At 37.9% G+C, this 22665-nt stretch overlaps 1 protein-coding gene across 2 annotated transcripts in view; it reads left to right on the top strand.

Moving 5' to 3' along the window:
• ARMH4 (armadillo like helical domain containing 4) overlaps positions 1 to 22434 on the top strand; it is a 149533-nt gene extending 127099 nt beyond the window's left edge. Inside the window, exons 6-9 of one of the 2 annotated variants that reach the window (XR_010338600.1) lie at positions 3856 to 3887; positions 11195 to 11329; positions 11573 to 12461; positions 16089 to 22434. Coding sequence is in view for 1 of the 2 variants with exons in the window: in XM_021670876.2 (XP_021526551.2) it covers positions 3856 to 3887; positions 11195 to 11329; positions 11573 to 11641 (236 nt within the window). In the remaining variant the exon portion in view is untranslated. Of the gene's footprint in view, positions 1 to 3855; positions 3888 to 11194; positions 11330 to 11572; positions 14910 to 16088 lie in introns of those variants that run through there. The other variant, XM_021670876.2, reaches the window with a different exon arrangement.
• The last annotated feature ends 231 nt before the right edge of the window (positions 22435 to 22665 follow it).

Here is a 22665-nt window from a genome sequence, read left to right as displayed (position 1 = left end):
GATTTTCTTTCTTATTGCATTGCATTCTCTTATCATTTTCTATTCCTTAAGTTTTAAAATGTTCATTGCCTAAAATTTATATTTATTTCAACTTGATTGTTTTACCAAAAACTGTTCACAGGATCTTCATGAATGAGAATCATGCTTATTCAAAGACTGTGAACTCACTTAAAAAAATAAATATTTTCTGAAAGAAGGACATATACTTATTAAGCACCCGAGTGTCCAATAGTATGTGGAGGACCCTGGCAGATACCTGAGGAGCACAAGGCATGGCCCTCTGGGGTATCATGTTCTTAGCTGGGGAAACATTGTCAAGCTCACGCAGTCTAAGAATAGTGTTTCCTCTACCTTTTTAGACCTATGCCCACCAGAGTACTTACTCTCTTCTCTCACCAGCCAATAATATTTTGCCTGGCTTTCTCCCTCTGTATTATGAATTATTGAACTGGATCAATAGAACATACTCCTTCAGATATCTGTGCGCATGTAAAGATCTTGCACTGATGCACTTTCTTGCCTTCAGTGGGGAATTACTTCATTAGATAATCATCCAAAGTAGGACTCTCTGAAATTTAAGAACCTAAGATGTGGACAGTTTACCAGTGAAGCCTGGCTTGATAAAGTCTAAGTTAAAAATGCTTCTCTTGGCAATGAGTTTCCTCCAGTACACAAGCCAATCAGTGCCTTGGACTGTGGGTTGGGTTTGGCTCCTTTTCCTCTTCTCCAGGCTATCCCTATCCTGCCCCATCTTGCCTCCTCCACTAGGTGCTCATATTAACATTCCTGCCTCCACCTCTCTTTTGTTTTGCTCTATTTATTGTGTAATACCCAACTGAGTGTCTGATTGCAAGCGTCTTGCTTCAAAGGTTGGTGGGTTCTGCCTTGCACTCTAGCAACTGGCTTTCCTGCTCTGTTCCTCACTCTTTCGGTCCCTACATTGCTGCTTGTCATCCACTTCTCATCATAAACTTGGTGGCCTAACCCCTTTCTCACTGAAATTAGTTCGCATCACTTCTACTGACCCACTTTAGAGCACAACGCCTGATCAAACACAATGTACATAATAAATATTTGTTGAATGAATGAATGAATTGGAAACATTATCTTGCTTCAATTTATACGTCACAGGCTTAAGTGAGACATATTAACAAAATACTCATATTTTACTTAACTTTCTTCTTCCCCTCCTGCCCTAGATTTCTGTACTAAACACTTGGCATGTGTTATTTCTAATCTTCACAACAATCTTGGAAGACAGGTGTTGCTGCCTCTCTACATAAGGAAGCTGTGGGTCCAGAGTTCCTCCAAATTCACTCAGTGAATAAGTGGTGGATCTCCCTTCTCAATGGAACCATTCTGAGAATCACTAACCCCTGGCCTTATTCTTGAGGTTTCTAGATTTTCTTCTTCTGATCTCCCATGACCCTGCTCTTATCCTGATTGATCACCACTATCTTTGTCTGAATCCCTTTGAGACAGAGGGAGCTAGGAGGGAAGGACAAGAGAGAGGTCTTGACAAGGGCTCTACGTGGGAGATCAAAGCCAGGACCTGAGGGAGGTAGAAGGGCCGAAAGTATCTTCACATTTTCAACCTGAAGGAGCAGAAGAGTGGTAGTTATCACCAAAAGAAATTGGTAGTTTGAAAGTCTTACTCCTGGGTTTTAAAATCAGGTTTGAGTTCCAATGACTTTCTTTCTTTCTTTCTTTTTTTGAGACGGAGTCTTGCTCTGTTGCTGAGGCTGGAGTGCAGTGGTGTGATCTTGTCTCCGAGTTCAAGTGATTCTCCTACCTTAGCCTCCTGAGGAGCTGGAATTACAGATGTCTGCCACCATACCTGGCTAATTTTTTTTTTTTGTATTTTTAGTAGAGACAAGGTTTCACCATGTTGGCCAGGCTGCTCGAACTCCATCTGTCTCAGCCTCCCAAAGTGCTGGGATTACAGGTGTGAGCCACTGTGCCCGGACCCAGTGACTCTTTACTCACTGGTTAACCATGAACAAGTCTCTTGGCTTCTCTTGAGCCCCAGTTTCCTCATCTTTTCCCTGAGCATGATCTGACCAGACTCTCATGTTTGTCACTGGTTTGCTGATCAAGTGATGCAATACATGTGGCATGCTTTGTAAGGGGTGGAGCTGTGTGCACGCTAGCCATCATCAGTATTTTCAGGTATATTATTACTAGAATCATATTGTAAATGGAGGCACTGACTTCTTGGTTAAAGTGTATCTATGCCAGGGGTCAGCAAACTATAGTCCATGGCCCATATGCGGTCTGCTGCTTGGTTTTATATGGCCCCTGAGCAAAGAATGCTCTTTACATGTTAATAGAATTGAAAAAATTAAAAGAAAATATTTATGACATTTGAAGATTACATGAAATTCAAATTTTAGTATCCATAAATAAAGTTTATTGGAGCATAGCTGAACCTATTTATTTATGTATCGTCTATGGCCACTTTTGTGTTACATAAGAGCAGAGTTGAGTAGTTGTGACAGAGACTAGACACTCTGCAAAACCTGATATTTATTATCTGACTCTTCATAAGAAAAGTTTTCCACTCTGTTTCCTTCCTTCCTATCTGTTGAAGCTTCTGAAAAGTAGAGAAAATTTCAGGAAATCTTAAAGGTTTTTTGATTTTTACACTTATTTCTTTGTTTGATAATAAAGGTAAAATGGGAATGTATTTTTCTTGTTTCCTCCTTTCGGATGCTTTTAAAAGTAAATCATTCGATGTTGAAACATTATTATGACTTTGAAAGGTAATTAAGGATAAGAAAAGCCACCAACAACCTCAAACCAACCTTAACATGGCCATTCTAACGCGTATTTCAAAAATGAAATTGATGCTTCCTTCTACTCTTGGCTTATTTTTGTATTTCCAAATGGCTGTAACTGTGGTCTATGTACAATTTCATAGTTGATGAGTCTTTCTCAGTTGGCTTTATAAACATTACTTGGTCATTGCTTTTATTTTTCGTAGTGGTTGTATTGCTATAGAATGGGACACTTCACAAGCTATGTCTTTCAGAAGTACTTTTGTTCTTGCCTTTCACTCAATCCTTGCTTCTTTTTTTTCTTTTCATATATATATATATATATATATATATAATTGCACTTTAGGTTCTGGGGTACATGTGCAGAACATGCAGGATTGTTGCATAGGTACATACATGGCAATGTGGTTTGCTGCCTCCATCCCCCCATCACTTATATCTGGCATTTCTCCCCATGTTATCCCTCCCCAACTCCTTACCCCCCACTGTCTCTCCCCTAGTCCCCCACAACAGACACCAGTGTGTGATGCTCTCCTCCCTGTGTCCATGTGTTCTCATTGTTCAACCGCCTATGAGTGAGAACATGCAGTAAATATGATTGCAAATGCTTCTTTGGAGCCAGCTCTGGGCAGCCTGGGCTTGCCTATTTTCTCTTCCTACCTTAATCTCTGCCCTCTAATATTGATTCAAGTGCAGCATTCCCACTGAGCTCACAAACTGAGAAAGATGAGGAGTGAAGCCAAAGAAAAGATGTCAGAGAATAAATGAACTTGATACTTTAAAGAAGATTTTCTCTTTGCCCACACCTCCCCACAAATCATTCAATAATAATAGAAAAACATTTAGCAAACAAAAATATTTTCCACTTATCTAATAATGACATGTGGGATGTTTGTGCTCTCTGTTGCATTTCTAGATAAGTAGAAATAAAAATAAGACCATTATTGTCATTATGTTATACTGTTAATCCTTTTACTGTATTTAATACAAAAACCCTTAAATTTATCAAATTAACTTAATACCATGAACTATAACTAAAAGATGGCTATTTACATTTTGTTATCTTATTTTTTCCTAGTGAGAAGCTGGATGGAAAAATTAAAAGACAAGGTAAGAAAAGTATTTTATTCCATTGGATTTATTTTTAGGGGCATATAGCTTTGTCAGGCAAAAAGATCTTCAGAGTAGTGAAGCTTTAGTTTATTATTCTGATTCTAGTAATCTATTCAAAGATTCAGGGCCACTTGCAGGTACCCTGCAATAAAGAGGGCCTTCCCTTTAAATCTGTTCTTTTAGAACACAGGAGACTCCTTATTCTTTGGTGCACCATTCACTCTTATAAGAATATAAGAATTTACGTTGATTGGTATGCTCAACAGAATGATATCGTTGACACATCAAGGTGGAGTTTCTTTTCGGGAATTTCAGGATTATAATCCCGTTCTATCTAGCTTTCGTTGTTTGTGTTATATTGTGTGCCAATATGAGACTCTCTAGATGTGTAGTTTATCACAGTGCTGCCACTTATGAGGTGTTGATGAGCTGACCTGTCTGGAATGGCCAACTATAGAAAAAGATTTTCTTTTTTTGCATTAATTCTGCCATCTACATAGTGATTGACAATATTAACTTCCAGGTTGATAGTGTTCATTTTCTTTTGATTTTCAAACCTCTCCAAGTTTTCTCTTTTGGTTACTTGGTAATTTTAAACTGAATTACTCATAAAGATATTGATGGAGTCCTGAATTCCTTGTTGTAGCCTGTGTCAGATCCCATTATTACAGCCCAGCTCAGATTTCACTGGGATTTCAGCTAAATGGAAATATTTTCAGTGGTCAGATATTGAGCTACCTCCAATTCACCAGTCTCAATATATTTCTGTTTATGGCATTCCGTATCTTTTTTGTTGCCTGCAGTCAATTTCCCCCATATTTGAATTATTGTTTATTTTGCTACAGCTTAATGTTAAAGAATAAAAGAAAACATTCAATTGCAAATAAATTTATATAATTGTATTAATTCTCCTCACTGTGTCTGCTTCTAAGTAAAATTTAGCACATATAGTTTTTGAGAATGAGACTACTTTGTGTTCATATAAATTAAAAGTGACATTGAAAATTTTAAGCCTGTTGAGGTTAATGGAGGCCATTTTGGTATTTGTAATGGGTCCAATTGTGAAAAAAGGTGGGCTGTGATCAGATGGACTGAGAACTTGGGGGGAAGAAAAGCTCAAAGGTTTAGAACTGGATATGTTTACATTGGTAGCGTTTCATGTTGCTTTTCAGGGGAAAATATGATACAATGAAAATCAGGATTTGTTGTGTTAACCTCGGAATTCATATATCATTGTTTCCATAGAAAGTATCCTGAGTTATTTAAGAAAGGGACCAAAAAAATAAAAAAGACTTAAGAAAATAAATTTTTGCATGTAACCTGTTTTGAAATTTGATATTGCTAAATTTCTTATCTGCATGTGTATATAGTGTCACCATTTCCTTAAAAAAAAAACTGTGAAGTTTTAGAGAAAGTCTCCTTTTTTATTTTTATTCCTAAGAACTCTTTGTTCTTAGCTTGTCTCAAACTCTTGGTACCTTTTCCTTGCTCCTTTTTATCAAAAGAAATAATTTTGTGTGTGACTTCTAGTTTTCTGGCTTATTTTGAAGTTTTTCCAGCTTTCTCATCACTTCCTTCTGTAGTATTTTTGTCAGTATATTTTAATTAAAAGAAAATTGGAAGAATATCTTGGTCTCCAATAGTGACTGTCATATGTACCTCTATCTTCCTCTTTCCACTCTTGGAGTGACTCGTTTAAGTCTTCCCTATATTCACTTCCTTCTTCCATGCTTGAACTATTATATGATAGTTTGATATGTGTGTTTGTATGTATATACACATGTATGTACATATATCGTCTTTTACAAGTCTTACAAGTGATCCTAATCCATACTGGAGTTTGAGAAGACATATGTACATAAATCTTATAAACATATATATATGTATCTTCCTCACTATTTACCCATCCATCCATCCATCCATCCGTCATTTATTAAAGTCTTATTAGTCATTATTTTCAGAAACTATTTGAGTACAAAACTGCTGTCTCTTGGATGAAATCACAGAATCCCTTAGAACTGAAAACTAAACTACATACTTAACTGGGCTTTTCAGGCAAGCCAGGGCATTCTGTCAGGTTAGCTTCATTTAATTGTTCCAGTACTGAGTCTCCATTGGTTAGCTGGATTCTAGAAAGGGAGGTATTTTCCTTTTGTTATTGTAGTTTAGTCTTTCTATATTAAGACTAAGATCAGCTGTGAATGGCAGATAACCTGCGCCTTCCCCAACCCCAAATGACAATGGTTTAGCCAAGACAGAAGTTTGTTATCTCTCTCTCTCTTTTTTTCTTTCTTTCTTTTTTTTTTTGAGACAGAGTCTGGCTCTGTCACCCAGGCTGGAGTGCAGTGGCATGATCTTGGCTCGCTGCAATCTCTGCCTCCCAGGTTCAAGCGATTCTCTTTTATCAGCCAAGTAGCTGGGAGTTACAGACATGCACCACTATGCCCAGCTAATTTTTGTATTTTTAGTAGAGAGGAGGTTTTGCCACGTTGGCCAGGTTGGTCTTGAACTCCTGGCCTTATCTGACCCACTTGCCTTGGCCTCCTAAAGTGCTGGCAGGCACTGTGCCCGGTCCTTGTGGTCTCTTGTTTTTAAGTCTGGAGATAGTCACGGGTTAGTGGGGAGAGACACAATGACAGGGCCCAAGCTTCTTTTATTTGATGCTCCACCATTTGTGACTCACATTCCCAAGGTCACCTTATGATCCTGGTTGGCACTGCTAACTTAGCTATGTGCATATTCTAGCCAGAGGAAGGAGGAAAAAGGGGGAGGCTAATGACACCTCTTTCTTTTTAAAAGGAAAGATAAAAGCACTCTGTCATTCTTACAGGGGAAGCATAAAAGCTCTCCTCCCCTTTTATAGAACATATCTTGAAGTTTTCATATGCTGCTGACATATCTTCTTGGGGAAACTTACCACATGATCATACCCTGCTTTCCAGTAGGCAAGTAGAAGTCATCTTTATTTTGTGCCCAGTCCCAAATTGGAAGCTCTTTTGCTGTAGAAGAAGAAAAGAATGGATATTGAAGGATAGTTCCTATATTAATTCCATCACTATCTTCTTGGTTAAGTGTCCAAGGTGGTGATAGTTGTTAGGGAAGTTCTAACTTGACTACCCATTAATATATCTTTTCAATATCTAAATTGCTTCTCAAAACTGAAGATGCATAACAATTTTAATTGTGTAATAAAGACCAGGCCTGTTGTTATATCCATAAAACCAATCTATTTCTTCTAGCTTTAGGAAACTATCTAGAAAATGAATGGCCCAGACTACACTTCATAGCAGCAATTATCAATGTAGAGTATGGACCAGCAGCATCAGCATCACCTGGAACTTGTTGAATGTGCAAATTCTCAGACTCCACCATAGACCTACCACCCAGGAACTCTGGGAAGGGGGCCCAACAATCTGCACTGTAGCACGTCTTACAGGTGATCCTGATGCATGCTGGAGTTTGAGAACAAACATTGCACAGAAATCATAAGGATGCTGTCTCAATTCTGCAGACTTTAGGCAGTACAGTGGTTTTCTTATGACTTTCTTGATGACAGATGTTCTGAACAAATACCTTATCCTAAGAAGGAAGGCTATCTTTCTCATTGACTTCAAACAAACAGACTCCAAAGCCAAACAAACAAAAATAAGTATATATAGCAATATTTTGACTTATAATTTACTTTAAAATTTAAAACTTTATTTGGAAATAATTTAAAATCTATAGACGAGATACAAGAGTAACAATGGTCTAAAGAACATTCCTACACCTTTACCTGGATTCATCTGTTGTTCATGTTTTTACTCCATGTGCTTTATCATTTGCTGTCACATTGTCCTCTTTTTTTCCTGAACTATTTGAGGATAAGTTGCATGTATTGTGGCCTGTTTACCCTTATATACTTCAGTGTATATTTCCTAAGAGTGGGAATATATTTTAAGCAGATCTTCATGCAGTTATTAGCTTGAGTATATTTAATATCGATATAATACTTTTATGGCATCTGTCATTCATATTTCAGGTTTTTTTCCAACAAACCGAAAGTATCCTTTATAAGAGTATTTTTTCTCCTCTCTTACAGAATCCACTCTAGGATTATGTAACACATTTAATTGTCATGTTTCTCTAATTTCCTTTAATCTGGAACATTTTTATAGCCATCTTTTATCTCATTAACATTTTTTTTTTGGAACACAGTTTTGCTCTTGTTGCCCAGGCTGGAGTGCAATGGTGCGATCTCGGCTCACCGCAACCTCCGCCTCTCAGGTTCAAGCAATTCTCCTGCCTCAGCCTCCTGAATAGCTGGGACCATAGGCGTACACCACCACGCCCAGCTAATTTTTGTATTTTTAGTAGAGACCTGGTTTCACCATGTTGGCCAGGATGGTCTTGATCTCCTGACTTCATGATCCGCCCGCCTTGGCCTCCCAAAATGCTGGGATTACAGGTGTGAGCCACCACGCCTGGCCATTGACATTAACATTTTTACAGAATATAGTCTTTTTAAAAAATAGAATATATTTTAAGTTTGTGGGATGTTTTCTTATGATTAGATTCAGGTTATGCATTCCTAGTTGGAATAATACATTGGTGCAATTGTGTCTTTCTCAGGGTGTCACGTCTTGGGGCATGTGTACATGCAATAATTTGCAACAGAGAAAAAGTACTAGGCAGAATTTATAACTTAAAAGTATGTGCAGGTTGTCTTATTTATTTTCATTGCTGAGGAAACCAAGTCATGAGCAATTCTAAAAGAAGAGTTTATTTTTCCTTAGTCAGTTTTGAAAGAATAGTTAAATTATATCTTAAGATGGTAGGTTGCTTTGCTCCCATCTTGTAATTTACTTGTAATTTCAAAGCAAGGCAGATGCCACAAAAAAGATAAAAAAAGATAGAGGAGACAAAAAAGAGAGAGATGTAACGGAATTTTGGTGAAATCTACATAAAGCTCTAGCTAAATTTAACCATTCCACCATGAAAGTATACTTTAAATCATCATGTTGTACATGATGAGTATGCATAGTTTTATATGTCAATTTACAAATATATATGTAAATTTGAAAATATAATGCTTCAGAAATAAAAGGCTTAAGTGTGTCAATAAAAAATGTGGAAATTGTGACATATTTGAGAATACCGATGTTGGTGTGGAATTAAGTTACAGAGTATGAGGAGACCCGCGCAGAGGCTGATCGAGTTGACTTTCCAAAAGTTCAAATGTTACTGCACTTGAAAAGCCTAATCATCTAGGCTTAAACTTCATCATATTTCAACATGTATGTTTCTGCACTCTGGGAACGGTAATTTAAAAAAATTCACAGTTCTTGTGTGAGTACCAACACTTTGCTGTTGTTCAATATTTTCCCACATGGAAAATTACAGCGTTTTTATAAGCCTTAAGTAGATTTAGAACAACTTTGGAAAAAGTTTGGGCTTCTACAAAGCATATTAATTTATTGAAAAATGACTGGGCTTTGTTTCTTGGGGAAAAATACTTAGTATGCTGAGGAAAAGTGCTATTGTTCTCAAATTAATGGAAAAATTTCCATATTTTGCCCGAAGTTAAGACTCTGGGAGGCAGAACCAGTGAGGGAGCTGGCGAGGAAGGTGAGCACAAGAGGAAGGTGCTGCTGTTTCATAAGGTCTGAGGGATTCCTTGGATGCCTACTGAGAGCCAGCGTGGCCTGGAGACCCCACCCAGGCGGCACTGAAGGAAATGAGAGGCAGACATCCAGATAGAACAGCAAAGTGGGTCTATCAGGGGGTCCAGCAACCTACCAAGCTGAGAGCCTCAGGGGCTGACAGCTTTTCAGGCTGAAGGCCCCAAGCAGATTCTGATCCATGTATTTATTCTCTCTGAACAGGTGCTTATTATTAACAAACAGGTGTTCTGTATTTTCTCATAACTCAAAAATATACCAAGTAGGCAGCTGTTATCCGCTTACCTCTGATTACAAACTAGAATGTACTCTCCACAAGGGTGCACAGGGGCAGGATAAACTTAATATTTCTTAACAGATGTCCTGATAGAAATGTTGGGAAAACATCATAGCCTGCATACTTCAGCGCTTTCAGGAAAACTTTTATCATCTGTCCTGCTCTGTTTTTGGCTCTTTTGAAAAATACTAAAAATAGTTTGTGCTGTATTAGAAATTTAATAAATAGTCATATAAATGAATAGACTTAGAAAAATTTTTAATTTATGCATTTTGTATGGGTAGGCTTCTAGGAGGGGCTTCTTGGGAGGCAAACCAATATCTGTGTTCCCCCATGAAAGGTCTATAGATTAGTACATACCCTGCTAGCCCATAGGAGTCTTATTGACCAAGGTGTAGGGATCACTCTGAGTACAACGGTCTTGCCTTGAGCTTAGGTAGGTCCTGAGCTACTTACTCAAGTCCAGGGATATGTAGAGATCATCCTGCTCTCTGAGGACCAAAGTATCCATGTGACACCTTGGAGACACTGGAGACATAGGTGAATTTGACACTTCCAGGATCTTTTGGAGGTATGTTGTTGGCAGTGATCTTTGCATCCTTCTCTGCCACTTCCTTTCTTTGGGGCTGGGACATTCGGAATTGCATCCCAACCTCCAACTTTGTCTGGTCTACTGGGAAGGTGATTCATTCATAGAAATCACTCCATCCATTTTATGTGCACACTCTCTCCTTGTCTTTTCTACCTTTACTCCAATATTTAACATTCCCCCTCTTACCTTTGCAGGCCCTTTTCTTCCTTGTTGTTTTTAGAAGCCCTCACCTTTTACTCACAAGCATTTTTGTCTTTCTTTTCTTACTGTAATGCAGCTAAGACAGACAGAAAGAAGGAGAAGAGAGGACCACCACTGTCAAGGCCCTCCTTTCCCCCCCCAACAAACATAGTATTCCAGAGGAGACTTTAACCTCCTTCAAGCTTGACCCTGGCTGATATTTCCAATTTATAGCATTTTAATAGTCCTGGCATTCTCAGATGCTTACTTCGTCCATCTTTAATACAAATTATATTTCTGTCATCAGAACCTGATGTTGACTAATGTGCATAAGCTAGTGGCTGGAGGTGCCACTAGGTCTAGCTGATTTATTTCAATACTTCTATGTATTTGAAATATCCCCAAAATAGGCCTCCCTCTCTCTCTGTTGTCTTCTCCCTAAAAAATTACTGTATTTTAGGTTTGGTTTTATTTTACAACAAAGCAGACAGACGAATTCAACGTGTCTTGAAAACCTGCTGCCATCCAGCAGAAACGAGAAACCCAGGGCAGTGTTCTGTTTAGCATCCCAATGTGTGTTTCCTTTTCTATGCAGGCTGGTTACATGTCTGGGATGCTGGTGCCTGTAGGGGTTGGGATAGCTGGAGCCTTGTTCATCTTGGGAGCCCTCTACAGCATTAAAGTTATGAATCGCCGAAGGAGAAATGGCTTCAAAAGGCATAAAAGAAAGGTATGGAACCAACAGTAGCAAAACCTAATCAGTTTCAGAACATTCTTTGCTTATCTAATTTACTTAATAAAGCACATGGGGTTTAATGATGCTTGAACCGTATTGATGTGCCCGGTGGTCTGGATTAGCTGCTGTAGCTCCTGACTTGGCTTTGTTTGTTAGCTTGTCTTTTAAAGTGGGCCTGTTTCTCAGCTTTGCTCTGCAGCAGAAAAGGTTTAATGCTTTTCTGTTTTCTTTCTCTAGCAGAGAGAATTCAACAGCATGCAAGATCGAGTAATGCTCTTAGCTGACAGCTCTGAAGATGAATTTTGAATTGGACTGGGTTAATTGGGATATTCAACGATGCTACTATTCTAATTTTTATTTTGGAGCAGAAAGGAAAGAACAACCTGCCACACTGCTGCTATCAGGCCATTAGTCCTAGTGTCTGCTGGGTGCTGGGTAGTAGATTTTTCTTGTACTGAGCAGATACGGCATGTTGTATACTAAACGTATCATGCAGTATTTGGTTTTATTCTGTAGCGAATTTCCACAACCGTGGGCTACAACTCATAAATATGCAGCATATATGTTTTTTAGTAGGAGTTGCTACATTAGGCAGAGTAAATATTTTGTATTTTTCCATAGTGTCTTTTTTTTGGGTTTAAGTTACCTGCATTGAGAATAATGATTGGTTACCACCAAGGCATGCTTGACTTTGAGACATAAATCTTAACAAAGAATACCTGCTCATGATTATACTCTACCTACTTGAAACCATAGGTTTGTGGGCCATGGTACATACTGCATTCGCATCAAACTAGCAGCAACTCAGAATGAAATAGTTTTCATTAAGAAGATCTCTCAGCATATTAGGATTTTATGTAGATTTGTATGTATTTTGCATTATGTACTTCAGACTCCTAGTTTTATTTTTTCTCACCTTCTGTTTTATTCTTATTCTTGGTGAGGAAAAAAATGCACCAGAAATAATACATTAAATTGACTCTTAGTCTTAATGTATGCTTGCTGTCTTAAATAGTGTGATTGAGTTCAACAGAGTCATACATGTTTATGATTAAGAGATATTCTTTTTGTGTACTATTTGACTTTGCCAAGAAGAAAGGAAGAAGAAGTCAAGGATGAGATGAGGGTAGGTAAGCTCTCAGAGCATTTCTGTCTGCCATTTGGTTCTATGCTTATGTGGCTACTACTGTGACTAATTCAGAGTGTTGTATTTCCACATCTGTGGTCTTCACCATGGAAAAAGTGGGCTACCATTGGTCCTTATTTGGCTTTATTAGAAAAACAGACATTCTATTGTTTGTCTGCCCAGTGGCCAGAGTCCTGGTGCACAACAGAGCTCATGGGAAACCAGCCTCTCTCAGGGCACCCTGCTGTAAGGATGTTGGACTATGTTTGATCATTTCTCCTTTCCTTGAATGTAATTCCCTGACCTATATAAAATAGGATATTCCAATGCGCTATTTAAATCTGGGAATTGAGGACTTGTAGTTAGTTGAGTTTTGGGGTAAAGACTTGGCTCATTGCCATGGAAGAATAAAGGTTGTTTATTAATAGTGCTGTCACTGTGGAGAACTCGTTGGTATTTATTAGAGCTTGTCTACTATGTTCAAGAAAAGTTGCACAGTTATTCCTCATAGCTACTAAGTGAGGTAGGACATGGGTTTCTGTTCTCCCATTTGACTGAAGATGGAACTGAAGCAGGGAAGTGAAATGATTTTCCAAAGTTGTACCCAGAGAGAATCAGCATGAGAACCCACTTGGACCCAGAGCCATGCATCCTTAAGTTCAGCACGCTTTCCATAGACTTTGGAGGAAGCAGTGACATTTCAGAGTCCTTCTTTAAAACAAAGTTTCTAAGGAAATAGCTGCTTGGTCAAGGAACGTTTGATGTGAGTTTCTATCTTTGTTAAATGGGTGACGCCTTTCTAATTTCTCTCTTACTCACACAAGTTCTTTCCTTCCCCGTCTCAGTTATTTCCTTTACAGTCAGAAATTTAAGTATCACCCCTATGAAACTAATAGAGAATCCTTCCTAGAATCCATTTTTGAATAATGGCCAGCTCGCAAGAATGTTTGCATCAAATAATTTTAACTCTTTTTGCCAAGAGATGTTAGCAAATGTGTGAAATTGATCAAGAGAAGTGAAAAGCTCTGTACAGTCAAATAGAAGTTAGCACTTAGCAAATTAGCTCAAAGTCAGATTTTAAAAATAGAATTCAGGACCACGATGCTCAGAAGTGATTTGTAATTTCACGAGTAGAGACATCCTGATCTTGCATAAGGGATGATTTCCTTTTCCAAGAGCAGCCCTTTGCTATAAGTGTTTCTAAGGTTTGGAGTAAGTGAGCATGGTGTGGCATTACTGTCTTTGTATTCTCGACAAATAGTTTGTCGAGAATATACAATAGGCCACTTAACTGAGTAGCACATGAGTGATACTAACGTCATTATTGCCTTGGACTACTCTATCTATAGTCTTAGCTGAACCATGGCTAATAGGTTCAATCTTCAAACTGTAGTATAATACATTCCCAAATAACAGACACATATTTTCGTTTCTCAGACATCTGTAAGGATGGCATGTATGTGAATTTTGGCTTAACACAATGTCTCTCTAGTCCTTTTTGGGACACATGATTTCTTAAAGGAAAAGAACCTACTTAGATAAGAGTGCATTTCTGTACAAACCCATTTAAACATCTGGATTGAGTGCAAGGTCAGTGAATGGTGCAAATGACATGTTTATTGTGGTCATTTTCCTTGCTGCTGGTGGCTGTGGAATAATGATTTTCAGTGGTTGGCTTGGATTATTAAGGGGATCAGAAAAGGTTGTCATATTTTAAACAAAACCTGGGATTAGAGGTGCAGCTACCAGATGGAAGTGCTGGCCACTGGTTATATGGCAGTCCATATGAAAAGTAGTAAATCAGGCACTTGTGAGTTTACCCAAAATAAGTGATAAGTATGCTTATATTTGCACATTAAAATAAAAAGTAAACTTTTTATTCTAACAACTAGGCTTAAAACATTTAACAGTGAAACAAAGCTGTCTGGAAAGGAGGGCTGATTCCTGCAGCTTCCTCTGTGAACACCGTCCCAACTGGATTCAGTTTACCCAGCCAGAACTGCTGCATCCCACTGCAGGGGCAGGGACTAGGTCTTATTCTCGGAGGGAGAGGCAGTGTTTTCAAAACTTGCAGACTCATAAGAATCGCCTGGGACACTTGTGAAACATACAGATTTCAAGGCCTTGCCCCAGACCTGGTGAGTTAGAGTCTCCAGGGAAGGAGCTTGGGGTACTCGTGCCCCAGCAAGCTTGAGAACACAGCTAGGAGGGATCTGTTTAGAGAGCCCCTTCCTTATTATAGAGACAAGGTCACTTAAAATCACAATGCGATACTACCTCACACCTACCGGGATGGCTATTATCCAATAAAATAAAATATAACAATTGTTTCTGAGGATGTGGAGACATTAGACCCTTGTATACTGTTGGTGGGAATGTAAAATGGATAGCCACTATGGCAAACAGTATGATTCCTGAAAAATTTAAAATAAAACTCATATAATCCAACTATCCGACTTCTGGGCATATATCCAAAAGAATAGAAATCAGGATCTCAAAAATATCTGTACTCCTGTGTTCATTGCAGTATTATTGGCACTAGCCAAGATATGGAGACACCTAAATATCTATCAATAGATGAATGGAGAAGGAAAATGTGGCATATACATACAGTGGAATATTATTCAGCTGCAGGAAATAAGGAAATCCTGTCATTGTGACAGTATGGACGCACATGGAGAACATTATGCTAAGTGAAATAAACCAGTGACAAAAGGACAAATGCTGCATGATTGCACTTACATGAGGTATCCAAACTAGTCACACTCATAGGGGTGGAGGCAAAATGGTGATTGCCAGGAGCTGGGCAAAGTTAAAGGTGGGGAGATGTTGATTAATTACATTTCAGTTACATAAGATAAATAAGTTCTAGAGCTCTGCTGTATAACCTAAGTACCTATAATTAACAATGTTGTACTGTACAGTTAAAAATTTAAGAGAGTAGATCTCACATTAAATATTCTTACACACACACACACACACATACACACACAAAAGAGACAAGGACAGCAGTCCTCTGTGGGAAGAGATGCTTTCCCTGGTCATGCTATCCAATAAATCACACCTGCCATGGAGAAAGGGGAAAGGAAAACAAAAGGAGGGAGAAAATGATGGAAGCTACTAGAAAAAGAATAGAGGGCTGAGATGGAGAGAAAAGGGTTTCTCCCATACCCCTGATGTCTTTTTCCCTAATTAGAAAAGACAGTACTTTTCTTTCCAACCTCTTTAGTTTTTTCTTTCCCATAAGCTGTTTCTTTCAATAGCTGCTAGCTTAATTTATATGCAATATTTGGAGTTAATTAGTATCCCAGGGTAACAGATTCCCTTAGCAATGCCTTAGCCTTGGCTTCAGCTGATAAACTGCCTCAAATACAGTTTTCAAGAAACATTTTCTTAAAGTACTTGTATCTCTTAACGTAGGTCAAAACTGTGTGAAGAAATTTTAGAGCCAAGTTTTAGAACATATTTAAAGTAATTTTTGAAGAATCAATTAAAAATGGTCTTTCATTTTACGATTTTTTTCCCCAAAGGCTCTTAAGAGCCAAAACATATATAGATATCAGAAAATTATATAGCGTGCATGGAGTATTCTGAATACCTCATGGTTCCATCTGTGTCTGCCTCCAGGTGTCTTCTTCCTGCAGGAGCCTGAATGAAACACCTTATTTCCAATCGCAGCCACAACTTGGGGGAGAAGAATCAAATCCTCCGCAGGCATTGTGATTTCTGTGGATATGCATAACCCATGTTCCTACCAGCTGCCAAAGAACAGCTTTTGGAAACAAGATGCACTATTTGGCGCAAGGTTATAGCTACGTGACATTTTGGCAAGACAGGCTTTGTTATGACCCCAGGGGAATCTGAAGAGGCAGGAACACAACTGAAAAAAAAACTCTTCCCCTTAGGGTATGTGAAGGTATGGTTACAAGGAAAGAAATATGATAGAAGAAGATGAAGGAAAATCATAATACAAGGTAGATATAAAAATGGCACAAAACATTAGGAAGCGCTGGAGGATGCCAAAGTTCTGAATGGACCAATGATTGAAAAAAGGATAGAGAAAAGCAAGGAGAAGAATACAGATGAGGAAGATCATTAACAGGAGAAGGGATCAAAAAGCTACACAAATCCATTTTGCCTCCATCTTCTCCATCAAATAAAATTATTCCATACTAGTTAGAATAAACATTGCTGGGGTGGAGGAATTCAAGTCCAAGATGGATGAGGAGGTAAAAGGTGCTTGGTTACATTAAATGAGCTTAAGCTAAGTTAGGTATCTTCTTTAATTACACAGTCTTCAAATGACCGAATATATACTTCAGGAATAGGAAATAATTTGAAAACAAAATAATGTTTTCAAATTATATTTATAATTTAATTATATTATATGTACTATATTTACTTATATTTACTAAATATAATATAATTTAATAAAAGTCCCATATGTGCACATTTAGCACTACTAGACTGATAAGCTGAAGATGGACTGAAGAGAGATGTTGCTCTGATAATTGTAGAGTGGCAGTCAATGTAGCTGGAAACATAGTCCTGTTGCTTAATTTCTGCATGCAGGAAAAAACTCCAGCATTTATTTTGTAAGCTACTATAATATAAATGCATTGGGAGTGTCCTATTTGGAGCAATAGGTATATCAAACTCTCTATTAATTAACCCAAATTTTTATCATGTGCATATAGGATAAAGAGAGAAAAGGAGGAAGGAAAGAAAGAAGGAAAGAAAGAAGGGAGATAGGAAGGAAGGAATTCCCTCGGTAAGTAGCAGCGAAAGCACAAAGAAATAATTTGCTCCCATGTTCTAGTGTGTATAAAAGCACAAAAAAAATGATGTAAAAAACAGTCCACCTAGTAAAGCAAAGATTGTACTTTCTCTTCTCAAGAAGAGCAGGAGAAGTAATATAAGTGATAACCATCAATAATTCGTAATATAGAGTATAAATTCTTAAGACAGGTGTTGCTGAGAGGTGTAACCTTTTGTGGGTTTAAGGATGGAGGAACTGAGGAGTTGAAACAGAAGAATTATCTGTGGGGGGAAAATCCTCTTATCTTTATTCTCAAAACTTATAGGTCTAAGAACAGAGTGCAAGTGAAATGGCAGGCAAAGTGCGTACCCACTTGGATTATTTTATTACCTTTAAGGTAGTAGATCATCTGCTCTAGTCTCAAAAGAATAAAGCTGGTATCAGTTCAGGAAACAGGTTTTTATTAACCAGTGTCATGTCCATCTCAATATTCTCTTCCTAATTAGCAGTGAAATGAAGGGACCAAAAGCATTTGAAACATTTCTCCAATTTTATGTCTCATGACATGGCCACAGCATTTGTGTAGCTCAGACTTTTTCATGACCAGATTAAAATAGGAAATTTTAAGTAGTCTTCCAAAAAGAAATTTTGATATAAAACCTTCAATAATTATTTTCCTTTCCTTCTTTATGTATGTAAGAGATAAAGGAAAGGAGGAAGAATAGGAAATGGTTTTGTGATTGAACCAATCAAATCCCAAAGATTGAGATTTGATTGGTTCTGTGCTAAGGACGGTGAGGATCACTAGAGATTCTATCTTCAGCAAGCCAAGTACACTTGATATTGCTTCTGACTGGATCGGGATTTATTGAATGCCTTTTATGTGTCAGGTAGTATGTTAAGTGTTGGGAGAGTCAGGGTAGCAAGACATAGTCGATGACTGGAAAGGGCTTATGGATTAGTAGGGAAGAGAGAAAATGGGCAATTTCATGTCAGAGACACTGTGAGATCCAGAAAAGGAACATCTAACCGGGTCAAGAAGATCAGGAATGTTTCTCCAGAGCAGGTAACATCAAACCTAAGGCCAGAAGGGAGTGGGGTTATTCAGATAAAGGGGAGAAAGGGATATATGATCTAGCCAGGGAAACCCCATGTCCAGAGGTCAGAGAACATGGAAAATTCAGTAGTGAGAGATCAAGTAGCTAGCCTGGCTGGGGTGCTAGGTGTTCTAGGGGAGTGAGGGTTGGGGTTGAGGGTAGTATGCCATGTGAAATATGGGGCTGAATGTGAAGGATCCTCTAGGTCCTGTCAAGGAATGAGGACTTTATTTGAAGGCAATTAGAAGTCATGCAAAAATATGCTGTGAAGTGACATGATCAGGCCTGAGTTAATAGGAAGACTGGTTTGGGAAGGTTAAAGTCTGGAGTCAGAGACACCAGTGAAGAACAAGGTTGATGCAGCAATGTAAGTGAGAGATAACCATGGCCTGGACCAAGGTTACAGGAATGAACATGGAAGGGGAGAATGGGTTCTGGAGGTGGTCAGGAGGGGTAGACAGTGGGACTGGCAGATTGCTTAGCTGGAGAGATGAGGGAAGAGACAATAGTTAAAGCTGACTAGGGTCATGGGACTTTTGAGGCTTTTAGATACGATGGAGTCTAGTGTCCTGCCTTCTGGAGAGGCTGACCCTGTATTATCTCAGCATATCCAGACCTGAGGAATATAACCTACAAGCCTGACAAAAATGTATAGACAGCATTACTTTTTACAAAGTGTAAATGCGTGGTCATTTTCTGTGACTTTTTTTTGTTTATTTTTTTAGAGACAGGGTCTTGCTCTGTGGCTTAGGCTGCAGTGCAATGGTGCAATCATAGCGTACTGCAGCCTCAAACTCCTGGGCTTAAGCAATCTTTCCACCTCAGCTTCCTGAGTAGCTAGGATTACAGGTGTGTGCCACCACTCCCAGCTATTTTTATTTTTATTTTTTATAGAGACAAAGTCTCATGATGTTGCCCAGGCTGTCCTCAAACTCCTGGGCTCAAGCTGTCCTGCCTCAGCCTCCTGAGTTGTTGGAATTATAGGCATGAGCCACTGTATCTCACCATTTTCTGTTATTTTTAATAGGAGGTGTCAATGAACCAACTTTGAATTTAATAAACATCTGGGAAAATTCTCCTAATACCTTTAGGGGATTACTTTTGTTGAGCCCTAGATATGAGTTACTAGCTCAGATCTGTTTGACTGTCTTGATTTGTAAAGGCTAATAGGAGAGTTCTTATTCTTTGACATGGGAACAAAGCTCAGTATCTTGTTTTTCTTGAGAACAAATCCAAGAAACTTCTTCCTCAAGGCTGGTCTGTATGAGGATAACATCTGGTCTTGGATATGCAGCCTGCAGAATCGAGCAGTGCAACTCCATGTCCTGATGCTGAGCGGTTTCTGTGGCTTTTTGACAGTTGTCATGGACAATCATCAAGCCACTTACCTTCCTTAGCATAAGAAAAATAAAGCAAATTTCCCATAGTTGCCATATCAACACAAGGCCAGATTCTGGAGGGCCTCAGGGGCAATGATATGCAGAATTGAGAAAATTCAGAAAAACATAAGAATAAATAATTATCATTCCAGTCCCACCCAAAATGTTACCAATGATAAACATTGGTAACATTTTGGTCTGTACTTTTCTAATCTTTTTTTACTGTGCATTTATGATATGTAATAAATACATTTATTTTTACACAAAATCAGGATTGCGATTTACTTACTGTTTTGTTACCTCTCTGTAGCTGCATTTTACCGTGGTTGTTTTAAAAGGAATAGAAGAAAGGAAAACAGCCTGTGAAAATCCTGAGTTGTATTTGAACGAGCAAGCTGTGTTTCCTCATTAACAACATTTATTTCACATTTGATGGTCCATAACTGCCCAGTTACCTCAGGATGCCTTCCTATGATGAAAATGAAAACAGAGTTGAAAGAAGTCTCCATAAACACAGCACGCATTGGCAAATGTCACATTCTTGTTCCTTGAGGGATTAGAGAACACTTGCATCTCTTTGCCTTTGTCCCCAAAGTGAAAACTGTAAGCTTTTATAATTAAATAATAAGACTGAATAACCGTAAGAGTAAAGAATATGTAGCATTATGAGACACACGGGGAAAAAGAACAGTTACTGTGTGACCTAAATTGATTAAAGGGTCGTTCAGTTCAACTCTCTTGAATCTAATTAGTATTTTTGTGTCATTTATTATTATAGGACACATGTATTTTCTACATTTGATTTCACTTGACTGAAGCTGAATGAGCAAATGTTTATTGCTCTGTCCATTATTCTCTTTTCTCTGTCATTTCCTGCTTCTTATGTGTCTTCTCCACTAGAGCTTCTTCATCCACCCTCTCCCCATCCCTTTCAGCTCTGAAGGATCTATAAATGAAAGTGGGTACAAGCTGATTCACTAGGACTTATATTAACTAAATAATGTTTTATTGTCTTTGCTCCATGTATTTTCAGAGAAACTGTGTCTTTAAAAACAACGAAGCCCTGTGGTTCTTTCAATCAAGACCTTTGTAAACATCTCTACTAGCCCATACTCCCCCAAATTTCTTGCACATAGTAGGAGATGACATTAAATAAAGCACATTATAAGGTACGATGAAATTTATTCTAAAAATATTGTTTGGATGTGAAAGTAAATTATTGCTCATAAAGTGTTATTAGATTAAAATTATGGAGTAAGCATTTGGCAAACTGAATCTTCACTGGAAAGACGGTTCTTTTTAGGACACATTTCTATTCATGCTTAAGGTCAGAAGTCAATCAAAGGCATCCAGAAAAAAAAAAAGGCAAATAAATGAATTAGGGACACAATTATTTTCTGTTATAAATAATCAGGATCTTTTAAAGTTTAATTAGGGGGAATTATTGAATAGGCTAGTTTAAAGCCATGCAAATAAAAATGTGAATTTCAAAAATCTTAGTGAAATGCAAATTTATTTTTACTTAGTGACAATAAAAATCACAAATACTTCTTGAGCTCTTGCTGTAGGCCAAATGCTGTACTCAGTACTTAATATGGATAAACTCACTTGATTGAGTATCAAAATCCAAAGAGGTAGGCACTCCAGGTTACCCTTGACTCTATTGATGGCAGAAACCTCACTTGTAATAAATAGTTATCTTTGACAAGAGACACCTGAAACAAGATCTGTAATAAATGATTTGTTGACAGATTTTTCATGTCAAAGAAACTATATAGCATTGGTTTTTAGCTATGATTTGGATTCGAGTTTTAAAATATTTAATTTATATTATATCAGCCCACACTGAACACTGGTTTTTCATCAGATAATGCATCTTCTAAGTGCTCCAAGGTGCAGAGCCACAGAGAAGAATACTGCATCTTGAGTCATACCCTGAAATTACTGAATGAATTACCTGTGGCCACGTAAACACTCTGCTTCAATAGGTAGAGTGCATCAGACAATCTAATTATTCAGAACTAAGTTTTTAGTTAGCTTTTGTTATTTACTGAAGTAGTTTGCAATTACAGTTGTCTCTAGGTATCCATGGGGATTGGTTCCAAAACTCCCCTCTGATAACAAAATTCATGGATGCTCAAGCGCCTTACATAAAGTGGTGTAGTATTTGCAAATAACCTATGCACATCCTCCAGTATACTTTACATCTTCTCTAAACATATAATACCTAATATGTAAATGCTATGTAATTAGTTGTTATACTGTATTGTTTAGTGAATAATGTCAAGAAAAAAAGTCTGTACATGGTCAGTACAGACACAACTCTGTACTGATTTTTTTTTCTGAATATTTTCCATCCAGGGTTGGTTGAATCCACAGATGTGTAACTCACAAATATGAAGGGCTGACTGTACTTAATAGTTAATTCAGATTTATCACAGTGATCTAAATTAATTTTGCAGTTTACAAGCATTTTTTTTGGTTCTGAAAGAAAAACCAAAAAGAATATTGGTGATGTGATATTTATGTAATGTCATGATATTATAATGGCCATGTTTTAAAAGTTGAGAATGTCCTATGTTCATACACTGTTGGTTTCTAGATCCACAAGGCTTCTGTATACAGTTCATGGTCCTTGGCATTGCTTCTTGTAATTTTTCCATCCCAAAGGAGAACTGCTGTTCAGACGGTACCTGTGGAATGTAGTGCTTCATTAAATTAAGTATATCAAAATATAATGTGTGGCACAGGACCTGTTCCTTGTTTAAAGATTTAGTAGAAGGTGATTTCTTTGGGTGCACTCTTCGTTTATCTCAATGAACACAAAATGCATTGTATTGAGAGACATTTTTGCAGAGGGCAGTAGAAAATAAGAAAATAAAAAAAACAACAATGAAGAAAACAACTATAATAAACCGATTTTATTGGGGATTGTTTTTGCGCTTCTCAAAGTTGTGTGTGTGTGTGTG

The sequence above is a fragment of the Aotus nancymaae genome, unplaced genomic scaffold (assembly GCF_030222135.1).
Source record: "Aotus nancymaae isolate 86718 unplaced genomic scaffold, 86718_ANA_hifiasm-v0.15.2.pri h1tg000062l, whole genome shotgun sequence".
NCBI classification, from domain to species: Eukaryota; Metazoa; Chordata; class Mammalia; order Primates; family Aotidae; genus Aotus; species Aotus nancymaae.
This window is presented reverse-complemented; position numbering and strand designations above follow the sequence as displayed.